This window comes from Mercenaria mercenaria, chromosome 2 (genome assembly GCF_021730395.1).
Source record: "Mercenaria mercenaria strain notata chromosome 2, MADL_Memer_1, whole genome shotgun sequence".
NCBI classification, from domain to species: Eukaryota; Metazoa; Mollusca; class Bivalvia; order Venerida; family Veneridae; genus Mercenaria; species Mercenaria mercenaria.
This window is the reverse complement of record NC_069362.1, coordinates 14,792,763-14,810,060: the sequence shown is the minus strand read 5'-3', so window position 1 is coordinate 14,810,060 and position 17,298 is coordinate 14,792,763. Positions and strand designations below refer to the sequence as shown.

The 17,298-nt window shown below is 35.4% G+C and overlaps 1 protein-coding gene across 1 annotated transcript in view; it reads left to right on the top strand.

Moving 5' to 3' along the window:
• The window catches only part of LOC123526886 (uncharacterized), a 55,323-nt gene extending 38,435 nt beyond the window's left edge, over positions 1–16,888 (top strand). The window contains exon 4 of the mRNA XM_053524522.1: positions 14,850–16,888. Within this exon, the coding sequence (XP_053380497.1) occupies positions 14,850–16,888 (2,039 nt within the window). The remainder of the gene's footprint in view (positions 1–14,849) is intronic.
• The last annotated feature ends 410 nt before the right edge of the window (positions 16,889–17,298 follow it).

Sequence of the window (17,298 nt, the reverse complement as noted above, 5' to 3'; positions counted from 1 at the left end):
TATACCTTCAATTAAATAAAAATCGGGAAATTATCTAAAATCGTGGTTGTAGATGAATTTGTTTTCGACTTCTACAAGTGGTTACAATGTGCATGGTGGATTTTGTATGACTTAAATTAAAGCACAAGCTACACGTGCACATGCGACAAGGGTGGTGTTTCATAAACAAAACCACCATATTGAGTAAAATTTAATGAATAATAACAAGTTAATATCAAAATATTTGAACTGAAATAATTGCACTATATGGAACAAGCGTATTTAATATCCCTGAGTGTAGTTGCTGATAGTTTTGATATATCAAATTAATGAAAATTCTCCTGCATTCACCCTATGGACTATCTATCAATGTCGTAATTGGACACTTGAACTGAACATCTTTCTAAACTTTATATAGTATTCACGAGTCTACATCATCTCTGTAGAAAGGTGAGGTATAGTTTTAATGCGTTTATCACAAAGAAAAAACAAAACAAAAAACGAAACAGTCATTGTCGTAATTTATATTTATGTAGTACTACAGTAAGGCAAGCACGTCTTTATGCCGTTACAGTAGTATTTTGTGTTGCCGTATTTAATGACAGAAGCTCAACATGTAAAAAAAAAAAAACAAAGAAAAATATCAAACAGGGAATGCCACGCACCAAAAGCGCAGCCTCCTCAAAACGAACCCCCCAGCACGCAAACGCGTACACCACACACAAACACTCAAAGCTTACACATCAGGACAAAACGAACAACACACACACACACACACACACACTCAAAGCCAACACATAAGGACAAGACGAATAATAAGCATACACACACGCGCGAACACGAAGTCAACACACAAGGACAAAACGAACAAACAAAGGAACACAGTGGAGCACCGCCTTGGAACGGTCAGTGGCAAAAACACCACTGGGGAGAAACCACCAAAGCAAAAAATGTTCTGTAATCGATCGTTGTAATAAACGTTACAGAAATAGCTTCTGTTGTGCGACTAACTGATAAAACTGATATAATTTTATATTAATATTCAATAACTTGTAGCTTTTATCTAGTTAAGATAGTATGATATTACGATATATAACCTTTAAGAAGAAGAAAAGTTACGCTAATATACAATAGATACAAATTGCATCATTTTCTAAATTAAAGTTTTCGTCACTCGTTGGTGTTTTATTTAGTTCAGAGTGGAAAGTCATGAAAACGTTTTGAAAAAAGTTATAGATGCATATTAAACCAAACTCAAAACTTCGTTAAAATAATTTCTGAATCAATTACTGAATGCTTCTCCAAACTAATTCCTTTCCTGGCGCAAATACTAAATGTTGTTGACTGTTGTTTTTTCCGTTGTTGATTTATTTCTTCAAAAACATCTTTAAAACCTTCCCAAAACTGCTTGATTGATTGTTACAGAAATACCATATGACCTCTAAAGTGTCATTCGGCCAGTGTTTTTCGTGCTTTCAAACTGTCGTATCTTCTTTAATAGTTGTAAGATTTTAGAAACAATTTCTTCATTAAACCTACTTACAGCTAGAAATTCCTTCAAGATCTTGTTTTATGACATCTTGCATGCTATATTTTCAATCAAAATAAAATTATTGCAAGAAAGCTGAGAATTTTCTCGCTTCTTTTAAAGTGATTAAGTCAGAAAACAAAAGCTGTTTTGAAACACATCCTTTTTCCTTCAAGATACATTTTGCTTACGTGAGCAACATCATTGAAGTAGGAGAATCAAATCCGGTATAAAAGGCTTGTTGACATGCTTGATGTTTATTGTTTTTAAGAGGATGCTCGTGTTATCAATAATATCGCATACAGTATGAAAAATCTCGACAAACAGAAACACTAAATAAGTTAAAACTTTTACTTATTATACGTAAATATTTATTTATTTGTTTCTTAACGTTACATTCCTGATATTATGTACATTTTGCTTGTTTTATACTTGATTTGGTCTTTATTAAACTTAAATAATTATTTCAAAGGAGCAATGAATTAATCAACCGACTATCGTTAGCGCGACATAAGAATTTAGCGCAAGTCCCAGTGTTGTTTATACTCGTGTGCACAAGAGGACCTTTTTATATTTTCAAACTTTCTTGATTAAATTTACCGTCAAAAGCGATATTGGTGGTGTATTTTCCGTTGTAAAATTTAGCCATTTTTACAGCATTTTTTCAAACTCTAACTTGACTCTTTCATTTTGAATGGATATATTCATGCACATTATTTTAATTATCTAAAAAAATTCAATGTTGTGATTTCTACCGGTATTAAAATGGGGAATATACACATTTGGCTACGGAACTGATATTGTTAAAGGCATTTTGAAAATGAAAAACAAAAGAAATAAATACCTCCAGTTAGAATACTGCATAGTTTATACCGGGTATTGCAAAATATAACCGCAATTCATCCAAAACCCATTCTCGCATACCAGAGGTCTACCATGGTTCTGGCATATTTCACCGATATTTGTGGTTCGGTTACATTACAGTTAAAACGTTTCAGCCAATCAATAACGTTTCGCGACAGATCGTAGCGAACCAATCAAAATCGTCCGTGACAAGGGTTACCGCGTCGGTTCCAATATCGATGCCGAATTACGAGCAATAATATCATTTCTTGAGGTAAATTTCTTAACTTCGAATAATTCTTTATTAATCACAATCAAGGACTATTGCCTTTATCCATCGTTAGCAAGTGTCTTGCTTACATGTTGTTTGAAGTTTCAATTCGGCGTGCCAAATAATGGGAAACATTTATTGACTGAAACCACTCCCGGTAGTAATTACAAGTGCGCATGCTCAAAAAATAAATGATAGAAATAAATCAGGTTACAATTCACTAAATATCTGTTTTTCTCTATCCTATATAAAATTGACATATTTCCAATGGTTGCAGCACACATCAGGACCCATTTTATATATCTGTAATTTACATTTTCTTGAAGAATATTGTCAGTGATGAATAAAATAAAAAAGAAAAATGGAGGTCATCTTTGATGCAAGGAAAATATTTTCAGTCAAACACACAAACTGCAAAATCAGATAACACATGACACCCCAAATTGTAGTGGTCGTGTATGATACAAGCTTCAATGACACATTTTGACATGTTATTATTTCATTTCGAAAATGCTACCTACATGTCAAGCATAGATTTGCCATGTGATTTCAAAGAAAATAATGAAAATAGCTCTACAGGGCAAGAACAGCTAAGGCCATTTCCTTTTTTTTTGTGTCTGTATACCATCAGAGGTTCGTACCTTTGATGGATGAGAATGCAAAATCCTTGCTCCGGACTGACGGATCGTACACACACAATAAACTCTGATAAGTACTTTGCTATGCCTAAAGGAGCAACCTGCAATTAAGATATTGTAATACTATTATTCGACGGTAATATAATGTCAGAATAACCAATGTATAGCCATACTATTTCAGGGTAATTAACATGGTTTATGAAAAATTGTTGTAAATGTACTTTCACTTTCAACACATTTAACTTGTAAGTACAGTCCTATAACGAGTAACAATTTTTTCGTGTAAATATAAAGTTTTGAACTCAAATATTCATACATGTCTGAAGTACCTTGGTAAGAGATGTTATAAGAATGTTTCAGAAATATCAGGATAAGAAACAACTTTTGAACAAATCCTGTCGTCAAACCTTTTGGAAATCGAAATTTTAAGTTTGACGTATTATTGATATGCTTCTTGTTCGTCAATGCATTGTGTATAACTACATGTCAGAAAGTCAAGTAAACATTTGCCCAAAACAATACAAGCTATGAAATCGATTTTATTCATAGTAGTGTCTAAACATTTTTATCTTGTACATTTATGGTTAAATTTATTTTTTGTTTGAGTATTTATTTTCATTATATATTCATTCTCATTTCCATCGTTTCTGTGCTACCTTTTGCTCATCAGAGCGTCAAAACTTCTCATCTTTGTGTACAGTTACAAGCTCGAACTACAAAGGGAGTTTATGGAGAAGATATTGCGTCGAATTAAAACCGAAATTACCACATATTAGACAGGATCGAGATTTGACTTTATATTAGTTGCACATTACTGTCTTTCTTGATGATGCCTAACCATCCATACTTTTCTGACATGTTGGCTTCAATACAAAATTACAACTGTGGATCAACTCTTTGTCTGAAATAGTTTGTTTTGTTTGGCAATTGGCTGATGCGAATTCTCAAATGTTGTCCCTGTTGGCTTTTTAAGAGAATCGTTATTATTGATAGGAAACTGAAGAAAATGTATTCTTTGTAATATTTCATTCTCACAGAAATGTTTAGATAGTAGACCATAATGAGAAAAACGATATATGTCCATTTAACATCTGTCCATTATTTGAGATACTTTACCAGCTCCACATATAACACATCAGTTCACTGTAGAATTGACAAGGTAGTAAATGGTACTATTATAGATGTAATAATCAAAGTACAGGTACAGGTACATTTTTTACATCAATAGAAAATTAGAATACTACATGAAAAAACAATACAAAATGTGTATAGAAAAATATATTCGATAAGTCTTTGATCGGCATGTAGTAACTGGGTATGGCACCACCACAACTATTTATTTATTTTGTGAAACGACACAGCGCAAACAAAGATATATGCTAAGATCTAAACGATAAATAGCATGTATTGTCTGAATACACCAAATTATCACACAGTCTGTAAAGCACTTCGGGGAATCCACCTGTCTTAGCATATGCAACTCAGCGCGAATAAAAGGAGATTTACACAGCCGTCTATAATTTGTATATAAGACGATAATGACATTTCTTCTGCATTCACCCCAAGGATTGTCCATTAATGTCATTAGCAGTTACTTAATTTATTTCAAACATTTAAAATTCTATATTATATCCGTAGAAAGCAGGGTTGTTAACACAACGAAAACAGCGCTTCTTATTTTTATCATCTTATTTGGGAAGATATATGACTTACTCGTGCCATATAGTTTCCAGACTCTTGACACGCAATAGTTGCTGTTGTTGCATTTGTTATTTTCATGTTCTTAAAATTTAACAATATTTAAGACATACAGCAACTAAGACATGGTCTACTTTCTACTTGACATTCGCTTTTAATATATTCCAGATAAAACACATTATTTCTGGTGTTTATGATTTAGATATTTAAGGTTTCGTTCTGACAACTCTCATTATCGTCCTTTCCGAAACAGCTGAATTTGTTCAGCTGGCCGATTAAAATGATTGATTTTTGTCTGTATTCATTTACTATCCTTAATTTCATGTGTCTGAATGTCGAAACAATTTGCTGTTAATAATTATTTCGATAGTAAAGGGCATGTTAAGGCAATGCTTGTCTTAATTGAGGCCAGCGTACCCTAGTATATAGACATACACACCTAAACATTTTTAAATGTGTACGGTGATGAAGGTCACATGTGATTATGCGGATTTCCCCTAAACAGCAATTTGTGTATACGATGGCTTGTAACTTATGGCCTTATATAATGGGAAGTGTTAACCAAAACAGAAGGACCACGGCTTTCAAATATTTTATGACACCCCAAGAGTTAATTGCAGCGGAAGTCACCCGTGATGTGCTGACGATTGATCATCAAAAAATACCTGATATTGCAGTGCCAAAACAACAAAGTATTTTACTTCTTCTGTAGGCAATGAAGTTAATGAAAGTAAATACTGTAGGACTTCATTTGACAGTTTATTTTTAACTGATGATGTGGACATTGCCAGGATTCTTGTTGGGTGTTTGTACCCAGTCTGTTGAATTGAGTCAGGCTCTTCGACTGTACAACGTATTTAGAGTTTTAATCATGATTTCAATACATTACTTGTACATAGTCATTTAGTACAAACACAACATATTTTTGTCATAGTATTTTTTAAACATAATATTTAATTAAAATCATAGTATCTTAAGCCTTAAACATATAATTATAAAGATAACAGAATCCACAAACTTGCATACATGCAGTTATATTAAACAATTGACCCTGCTTTTTAGTGAACCTGAATAAAAAGACTCCCTGTCATATGTGACCTTTTATGGATGGTCCCTTGGAAAGTCACAAGTGGCAAGTTTGACTGTATATATTTATACTTACAGACAACGTTTCCTGAAAATTTGAATAAACCACGCACGAAAACTTAAGTCTCTTTATAATGTAAACACGTTGAGTTCATCGTTTGCGTCTTCGCATTAAACAATATGCCGTTATATTTCGGCGTTGAAATCACAATGTCGAAATGCACAAGATACCTAAATATCGAAAACTTTTGTTATCAATAAAGAGGCTGCGTGTGTGTGTGTGTGTGTGTTTGTGTGTGTGTGTGTGTGTGTGTGTGTGTGTGTGTGTGTGTGAAATATTGAACTGACTAAAATGATTTAGCAAGATTTTATTAGAGTATATGTTACATGAATGGTGCTATATATATGGCTTACAGTTAGGCGGAAACATGTCGTACTGAAAAATATACCATTACCCTTACATAACCCTTTGAATCTTTGTTGTTGTTTTTTGTTGTGAAATTGCGTTCACGTAAGTAGAAACTCATGCCGATTCTTAACTCTGCAAACTGTTATATCGCTACCTAAATTCGTGTGGAATTACCATTCGATATGAAATATTACGTATCCGGTAAAAAACTTTTACAGTAACGTTGTGTAAGTTTGCAAGTTTTTAGAAAGTTAAGTATATTATATCCGACTTAATTTGCAAAACCTATGACTATATCACAATATTTTTCGATCTACGTCAATATGATTATCCACTTTTTTCAGAAATTGCTTTTTCATCTCTTTTACAGATGAATTGTACAAATAATATCAGATCACAAACTCTTTTTCGCAGAGATTACTAGTGCATCAAAGCTAACACGTGCACTTTATTGCAACAGTTTAACAGCAGATGGGCTTGATACGATAGATGTTAGTTCATATTACCACTGTGATACTAATCTAAAGATATAAATGATTTATCTGCGCTACTACAAGGCAATCTAAAAAAGAAACTGGAGGAATGAAAGACGTTTTTTTTTTTCAGAACTAAAGGCACAAACCTTCCTATATATTATACTTATGAATTAACGATTCTATATATTACTTTATTGACAAAGTTTAGTATTCAAAACGTTTTTCTTTAACTAAGGGCTCTGATATAGATGGTAAACCCCGCCGGGTTTCAAATCAAAGTTACTACATATTTACACCTGTATCTATAAGATTTACAAAGAACGATGAAAACGGTGCTAAACAGCTTCTCGGCATGTAAATTATGTAACTGATAAACAGAAGAAACATATAAACAACACGAAAATACTGTGAATAACTGAAAATTAAAATAAAAAGATACGTTCAGAGAATGAAAATGCTTAAACAAGCTCGCTTTAAAGCAAAGGGTGAGTAATGATCTCAGTAGAAAAAAAAATGTTATGAACTTAGTATTTTGCAATGAATTTTTAGATACGTGTTTGATTGATCATGATAATGATCAAATATAGTTCCAACGAGAAATTCCGCTGCTCATTTACTCATATTCCCCATAGTTCCGAAACCCTTGTCGCCAGAGAATGTTTAAAGCAGCTATTCATTGATAGTAAGAAGAGAGTATTCAAAACGTTCGTCCTCGTGTTCAAATTGTCTGGTAAACATGTGACCAATTTTCATATCTTCTGATAATGCATTTTGTGTTCACAATGAACAAATCTCATTGGAAATTAATATCGCATTTAAACAGAAATGATGAATTTAACAAGCGTTTATAATAAGCGCAATCAGCTAAATTTAACACCGCGATTTTAATATTTGATAGGAAAAATGGCAATAACTTCTTTGTTTCTGAACAAAATGTATTCATGTGACAAGTCCACTTAAGTTTGAATATTCTGCATTTTCGGAGATTTAAGCTTATTATAACATTTGTAATAATTCGCTCTCTATTCTTTTTTGAAAATAGCTTCAACATTGCTTCTATTTGCAAATGAGTTTACGAACAATATTCAAGAAATAATATATTGCAGAACCATGTTTTGTTATATTTAAATTCTACGATGATGCTATAAGACTGTGAAATAATTGTACGAAAGCGTTGAGATATACGAAAACATGGTACTGTTATGTGTTATTTCGATCCTTATAGGTCTTTATGTAAATGACTGTATGAAATAGGAAAGCACTATAGATTCTCATAGGTATGGCACCAAATGTAGAACAACGTGAAGCTAACGTTACCGCATTTTGACATATTAAACATGTCAAATAAATTGTTTTGCACGAATAATAAACGATCCAGTGTGTGCGGTTCAAGTGTAACGCACGTGACGCCGTTCTCAACCGATCTCTTCTATAATTTTGATTAGATAAAAGAAGATTTATGGTAGCAATATTTTTCGATGTCTGTATTGCGCTGCATCATATATGATGTGACGTCAATATTGCCATGTTTTTGATAAAAACGATCATGATTTTTAGCAACAGATATGTAAATATGTATTCAAGGGAAGCATCAATCACTGCTACAGTAAAGTATATTTTATATGTTTTGATGAGAGAGCAGAAAGTTAAGGACAATGTTTCTGACAATTTCCTTATGATCTAAGTTGTCCTTTCAATCGTGATCATTTTCATGAAAGAAACATTTACATTTGTGTCTCGTAAATGACCAACACTATTAAATTGCTTATTTAACTTGCAAACACAAAAAATCATAATAACAAACTTTAAGAGGAATCTTTGGAAACATAGAATGGAACCAAGTACAATCATGATAGCAGAATCTGTTTGACTTCAATCCGTTCATGAGCGGTATTGAATTCTTACATACCAGACGGGGATTTCCGGTATTTTCACCGGGACTGGAAAATCCTTAGGTGTAAGATGACTCCCGTGCCGTTAATGACGTATTACGAACTACATATATGTAGCAGATTTATTTAGTAATTTATAGTTTATTTCATAAAACCGAATAAAAATCCAATACCTTGATAGTTCCTCCTTGTTCCTTATACTATTTTATTGATTCAAAATAATGTTAGTTTATCAAAAATACGCTGCAAGTGACAACTTGAAAGCAAAACCGGAACTAAATTTGTCTTTGAAACGTCATGATGTCTTTCCTGTTTACGGGCGTTTATTCCAAGCGCTTTGTTTAAGAAAGAAAGACGTTTGTTGGATTTTATTTTTACTATTTCTTGATTTGGTTAAGGTATGCAAGAAAAAGATCCTATCACTGACTGTAGGTGCAGATGGGAATACCCGGCTCTCGGGTAACTGTTTAGGCGGTAACTCGGCATAGCCTCGTTACCGCCTTAGACAGTTACCTTAGAGGCTGGATATTCCCATTATTACCTACAACCAGAGAAAAAACCCTCACACCCTTGTATTATAACGTCATATGGTAAAAATGCAACTTCTTCGTCAAGTACCGTAAAAGTTGTTATTTTAGCGATGTTTACCATCAATTGTGGTTAAATTGTCCGACCATTAATCAACGCTATATTACATACAATAATTATAGCCAAATTCAGGCGTTGATAAATATCCAGAAATAATAACTTATTCATCTACTGCATACTCTTTTGTGGAATGTATGCCTTCTCTTGCCACAGATGGAAAACTCTTTATCATTGTGAAAATGGATAGGTTGTTTGATAAGCTGATGGATAGAACGCAGTTTCTGTAAATACCTTTGTCTAACAGGATATAGGGCTATGTGAAGAGAAGCGCCAAGAACAGAATGCACTGTTTTACCATCTTTTGCTACAGGGCCACTCTGTCTTAGCAGATAATATACCAATATACTGTCGTTCGACTAACTGTTCTTAACTTCTTACCAGAATTGTAACTTCTCATTCAGTAAACATAATAAAATACAAAGAACCTACATTTAACATAAACAGATTATTGTTTAGATTGAATTACAGTATTTCCTCTGTTGAATAAACTTATATATTACATTTGTTAATAAAAGCTGATAACTCAGGTTATTATAAGAGATTAGAATAACTCTTATCAGTGATATTCACCAGATATATTTGCATCTAGTTTAGCTCACCTGAGCCAAAGGCGCATGGTGAGCTTTTGTGACCACTCAATGCCTGTCGTGTGTCCGTCAACATTTTCTAAAAAAATCTTCTTCTTAAAAACCACTGGGTAGAATTACACTAAACTTAACAGGAATGAACCTTGAGTCGCCCCCTTTCAAAATTGTTCAAAGAATTGAATTCCAAGCAGAACTCTGGTTGCAATGGCAACATGAAGGAAAAACTTAAAAAAATCTTCTTGTCCAAAACCACAGTTTATAGGGCTTTTATATTTGGTATGTAGCGTCATCTAGTGATTGTTCAAATTATCCCCCTGGGGTCAAATATGGCCCCGCCCTGGGGGTCACATGGTTTACATAGACTTCTGTAGGGAAAAACATTGAAAATCTTCTTGTCAAAAACCACAGGTCCTAGGGCTTTGATATTTGATGTGTAGCATCATCTAGTGGTCCTCTAGCAAGAGTGTTCAAATTATCCCCCTAGGGTGAAATATGGTCCTGCCCTGGGGGTCACATGGTTTACATAGACTTCTATAGGGAAAAACTTTGAAAATCTTCTTGTCAAAAACCACAGGGCCTAGGGCTTTGATATTTGGTCTGTGACAGCATTTAGTGGCCCTCTAGCAAGATTATTCAAATTATGCCCTTTGGGTGAAAAGGGGACCAGCCCCAGGGGTCCCAAGTAAACATAGACTCGTATAGGAAAAAACTTTAAAAATCTTATTGTCTGAAACCACAAGACCTAGGCCTTTGATATTTGGTATGTACATGTAGTATTGCCTTATGGTCCTCTGCCAAGATTGTTCAAATTAAAACCCTCGGTTGAAAAGTGGCCCCACCCCTGGGGCTCAGATTTTACATAGACTTATGATCTATAGACTTATAGGATTTGAAAAAAAAATCTTCTTGTCTGAAAGTTCAAGGCCTAGGCCATTGATACTTGGTATGTAGCTTTGCCTAGTGGTTCTCTAACAAGAATCTTCAAATTATGCCCCTAGGGAGAAAAGAGGCAAATACAGTTTTGCACACTAATCCTAAAACTGACTTCCAGTGACCATGAATGTGACCTACTGACCTACTTTCTTTATATTTTAGCATCAGTTTGATATTTAAAACATGTAGCTCATATTACTCAGGTGAGCGGACCAGGGTCATCATGACCCTCTTGTTTAAACACTTTAACTCTATCTCGGTTATTACTAAAATGGATTTGTTTCAAACTTAGTTGTTCCACCTTACACCCACATTATGTGACACAAGGTGCACAACTCTGGCACCAATTTTTCATGAATTATGCCCACTTTTATTTAGAATTTAAGGTTAATTTTGATGCATTTTCACTTAAAATAGTTGTACAACATCGTCACCCATATCATATAAGACAAGGGAAATAACTTTTGCAACCAATATATCATGAATTATCCCCCCTTTTTACTTACAATTTCAGGTTAAAGTTTTGATACACTTTCATATCTACCATGAAATGGTGTGATTTTAGAAGGAACAAAGATCATATGCTGTAGTGCTGTTTCATTTTTTGACCTACCAATAAGTGATAGGAATGTTCGCATAGACAGTGGTTGCCAGTAAAGATATTGCATATCTGTAAGTATTAAATTATTTTCAGCAGATACTCATTAAGACCTGTAATGAAACAAGCACCATATAAACACACAAATGCTTAACCTCCAACCCTGGATTGGCTAGTGTTTAAGTTGGTTGGGGGGGGGGGGGTGTATATAGGAGTGAGCTTGGTGGTTGGTCGGTCGGTTGGTTGGTCCGTTGGTTTTGCATGGTTTCCGGATGATAACTCATGAAAGGCTTAACCGATTTGAATAATTTTTGGTACACAGGTGTAACATCAGAAAATACAGGTCAAGTTCGAATTTGGAGTCAGTAGGTCAAAGGTCAAGGTCACAGTGACCCTGAACAGTTAAATGGATAACCCTTGGGCTTAGGATCATAAAGTTTGATACACAGGTGTAACATCATGAAATGCAGGTCAAGTTTGACTTTGAGGTCTGTAGGTCAAAGGTCAAGGTCACAGTGACTTGGAACAGTTGTACGGTTTCTTGATGATAACTTGAGAATGCTTGGACCTAGGATCATAAATTTTGGTACACAGGTGTAACATCATCAAATACAGGTCAAGCTCTACTTTGAGGTCAGTAGCTCAGTAGCTCAAAGGTCAAGGTCACAGTGACTTGGAATAGTTAGAACACTTAGGCCTAGGATCATGAAAATTGATAGGGAGGTTGGTTATGACTAGCAGATGACCCCTAATGATTTTTAGGTCACAGGTCAAGGTCACAGTCACCCGGAACATTTAAACAGTTTTTGGACAATAACTTGAGAATGCTTGGGACTAGGATCAGGAAATTTAATCAAGAGGTTGGGCATGTCAAGCAGGTGACTGTATTGATTTTGAGTTCCAAAGGTCAAAGGTCATTTAAACCTTTTACGAACAAAACTTGAGAACGCTTGGGCGGAGGATCATGAAACTTCATAGGGAGGTTGATCATGACTAGCAGATGACCTCTATTGATTTTGTGGTCAGTAGGTCAAAGGTCAAGCAAGTTCGGCTTTGACATTGGCTTAATTCTGTGACAAGTCCATATTGTGGGGGTATAATTCTTCACTCCTGTGACAACTCTAGTTTGTGATTGATATTATATCCCATTAAATGTTAAAATAATTATGTCTCCCAGGGATCATCCTAGGTCAAAATTTTAAGGAGAAGTGACCCCACAGAATTTAGGGAGAAGTTGAGGAAATTAAGGAGAAGAATCGGCATAGCATTCAGTTTGCTGCCTATATATATATCCACTTTCTATGGGTCTAGCTGTAACTTATAAACAGTAATTATTTAAGGAAATTGATTCTTGCATTATCATTGTTATGAATTTCTAAATAAAGTATAAACTTAGCTATTGAAAAGTCGCCTTTAAATTTTTATCCGAAACACGTAAATTTATCAGGTGCACAATCAAAACGCCGTGAAAATGTTCATTCATGTTTCGATTCTCGTGCTTTTATAATGCCTGATTTTTGCATCAGCTTGTTCAGATTTATACATTTAATTTATTTATTTGTTAATTTTTTCGAAAATAATACCAAACTCGTAGATAATGGCGATCTTAAACAATATTTTGTACAGCAGTTCTGACGTCCGCGAAAATCATGTTTTATCCACAGTACCCGATCAATTCATTTACAGAAATTGGCCATAATCATGGTAATTGAAATAATCTTTAATAAAATGAAATAATAGTATACAATTGTTGCATAAGATCATGGTCTCGTTAAGTTTATCGGCTTTATACACGCCAATTGAAAATTTTGTAAATGGCGGCAGCTTACAATATTATTGATTGACACTGTGGGATATTAACGCTACGATTGGCTGAAGTTTGACAGACGAGTAGGCGGGGTTGATTATGGATTTATCGATAATTTAATCTAGAATATGCATCAAGTTTTACAACTGATAACTCGTTGAAAAACTCGGCGATTCGGATTTCGCCAAGAGGCGATAATTAGGCGAAGTGGCCGACTTTAAAGCGACGATTGCTGAAATCGCCTTGTAGAATGATCCCTGGTCTCCCCCATACGTTATGGAGACACATTGATTTTGCCTTCTCTGTCCGTTAATCTCTCCTCATTAAGCTTGTCTGGCTTTGACAGATCAAACTGCAGGCCTGATTTAGACGAAACTTCACTGGAGTTCTCAGTACCAAGTGTAGTTGTGGATATCGCCGGCACGTTCCACTTCACTGCACAAAATTGCTGGCAAAGTTAAAGATAGTACATAGGGTGGGGATTGGAGGGCGGGTCTAGTGGAGGATATCGCCGGCACGTTCCACTTCGCTGCACAAAATTGCTGGCAGAGCTGAATATAGTACTTGGGGGGTGGGGGGGAGGTTGTGTTGTGAGACATAAGTTTGGACATATATTTTCACACACTGAATTTGTTTGTCATTATATGTTACATTTCTTGTCCTATTTTAGCTCACCATAACATGGCTTCTGCTAAAATGTCGAGGAAGAACATGGGACAGTGAAGTTTCCAGATGATGTAAAGGATGATTTGTTTGTCAAGTGTTAACACAGGAGAATTTGGACAGTTCCGTTGTATAATGTATAAGATATATATATATATAGAGAGAGAGAGAGAGAGAGAGAGAGAGATTTTACAACAATGTTATAACAATATTTCATTTGGGTTAGTTTTGTATTTAAAGACAGACATATAATACAGAAAAAAAACCAGGTCTGTTGGCGAGATACATGTTAAATACAGAAAAAACAGATCTGTTGGCAAAATGCATGCTGCTATCTGTTGTTATAGCAATTTTTGTTTAGCTTAATGTGAAAGCAAAGATGTTATAGTGATTTTTGTTCAGCTTAACCTGAAGGCAAAGAGCTCACGGTTGAGCAATTGTGATCATCCTTTTTCCGTGAATAACATTTAGTATTGCAACAATTCTCTTTTAATCCATCAGTGGATTTGGTATAACCTTGGTTAAAGTTTTGATCCCCTATCACCTTATCTCTGTTACTGCTTGATGCCTTTGTTTCAGACTTGAAACAGTCATTTCTCATCAACAATCCATGTCATGTGACACAAGGTCAATAACTCTCCGCAGTATTTCATGAGTTATACCCCTTTCTTACTTAGAATTACAGTTTAAATTTTTGGTGCAATTTCGCCCAACCTCTGTTGCTAGTAAATTGGTTTTATTCAAACTTAAAACAGTTCTTACATATTAGCAACCAGATCATTTGTATTTTTAGACATGCCACTACAAAAGTGTTGCTATTGCAACAAATATCCCAGTAAAAAGTCTAAGCAGCCAAGGAGAGTCATTGGTGCAGGAAACTCTCTGAAAACAATTAAAGCATTGACAAAGAATGAAAATGTAACAGAAAAGTCCTTTTTATGTGACAGATGCAGACGCAGTTTAACTACCACCAATTACAATCCTGCCGAAAGTATATCTGTTAAATCTCCAAAGTTAGTTAGGTTAGATATTCCGTCAACCTCGTACTCGCACAAGGTTTGTGTTGTTTGTAAGAAGAAGGGCGATGAGAGAAATCGGTTGGTTGTTTTAAAGAGTAAGGCAATCACTCAGGCATTTGTGCAGAGGGATTTACATATACCTGACACGTCCAGGTGTTGTCCATTACACCTTGACACACACAATTTTTTCACTGCAGAAGCACTCACTATGCTGGTTGCAACAAAGTCATTCAGTATGTTTTCAAGGACAGACATAGCTGACCTCCTTCAAAATTCACGTAATCTGTTTATAAGTTCTTCTAAGGTAAACTTTGATATTCCTAGCTCTATGACTGATGATTCATACTTTGCACTCACAGGACTCAATAAGAATGACTTTCAGGATCTCCTTCTTTCAATTAATCTTTATAACACAGAGGTACGTTCTGCAAGAACATGTTTGGCTGTTTTTCTTATGAAACTTCGGACTGGCGTTTCTAATCGGGTTTTGGCCTCGCTTTTTAATCTGTCAAGGGCTCAGGTTCAGGGAATCATCAATGCTGCTGCTGATTCCCTTTTGAGGTACTTTGTTCCTGTTAATCTTGGCTTCAACCATATTTCCCATTCTGACTTTGTTGAACGCCACACAACTCCTTTGGCTAAGGAAATCTTTACCTCTGATCCCAGTCAAGCTGTCCTGGTGCTTGATGGGACTTATATCTACATTCAGAAAAGCCAGTCGTATGAATTTCAACGCAAGTCCTACAGCATGCACAAGTCACGTTGTCTTGTGAAACCTATGGTTGTTGTAGGAACAGATGGATATTTTTTAAGTGTACTCGGTCCCTACTATGCCAACGGCCGAAACAACGATGCAAGCATAACTGAGCATCTTATGCGGACAAACCTCGAGTCCATTAACCAATGGCTGAAAACCGGGGATGTCTTTATCGTTGATAGGGGCTTCCGAGATTGTGTTTCATTTCTCGAGGACAATGGCTACTCTGTAAAGATGCCGTTCTATCTCGCTAAGGGGGCAAAACAGCACACAACTGAGGAGGCCAACCTCAGTAGACTCGTTACCAAGGTCCGATGGGTCGTTGAAAGCGCAAATGGCCGTATTAAACAATGGCGCTTTTTCGATAAAGTTGTTCCCAATGTGCTTCTTTTGCGCATTGGTGACTTTACTCGAATAGTGTGTGCAATAATGAATAAGTATTATTGTCCCCTAGCATCGTTCTCGAGAAACACAGAAGAGCTTGCTCGCCAGATGCTCGAAAGATCACAGCAAAGCAATCGTGTATTGCAGTACTTGCAAAGTAACAATCTGCTTAACAAGCGTAGTTGCTTTGCAAAAGTAGACGCCTCTTCTCTTTCCTTTCTAAGTGAGTTTCCCAAGTTAACTCCAGACAACTTGCGAGATATCACTATGGGCGTCTACCAGATAGAGCAAGCACCGAGCTACACTCAAGAGCACCGAACCAGTGAAGGTGATTATGAACTCTTCTTCCATAAAGAGAATCCATATTTGATTAAAATTCAGATGCAGTCACGACACATATCGTCACATCAACACACGCTATGGATAGAATACAACACTGGTTCGGACCAGCCACCTATTAGTGGCTGGTATTGTGGATGCAAGGTGGGTGCCCGCACTGTAGGATGCTGTGCCCATGTAGCCAGTGTCTTATGGTTCCTTGGTATTGACAGGCACAGTAGCACTCCGGACCTTGGGCCTCAGGTTGCCTCGGATGCTCTTTTAGATGCTGCGGAGATTCCTCTTTCCGATGATCAGGAATCTGATGACTGTGACTGCAATACTGAGGAGTGACTTGCACCCAATGCTCTTTTCCATCTGATCTTGCATTTTGGTACACGGTATAGCAATTTTTTTTCCAATCTGTTTTAAAGTTCTTAAACTTACATTTAATTTAAATTGTTTGTTTAAGAAAGTACTTGCATGCTTTTAATTCACATTTTTTTATTCATTGATTCAATTTTGAACATGAATGATAGGAAAAATGTTTGATTCCGTTCAGTATGTTTATAAACAAGAATGAATGTGTCAGCACTGTATGACACCTGCATGCTGAAAATGTTTGATAAAATAATAAAGTAAAAAAAAAAGGACTAACAGCAAAGATAAAAAGCATAGGAAACTTTCTGACAGTCTGAAATTTTCCACTTGTTGGTGATGTCTACGTAATAATTGTGACGTCATAACAATGATTTGTTGTATAA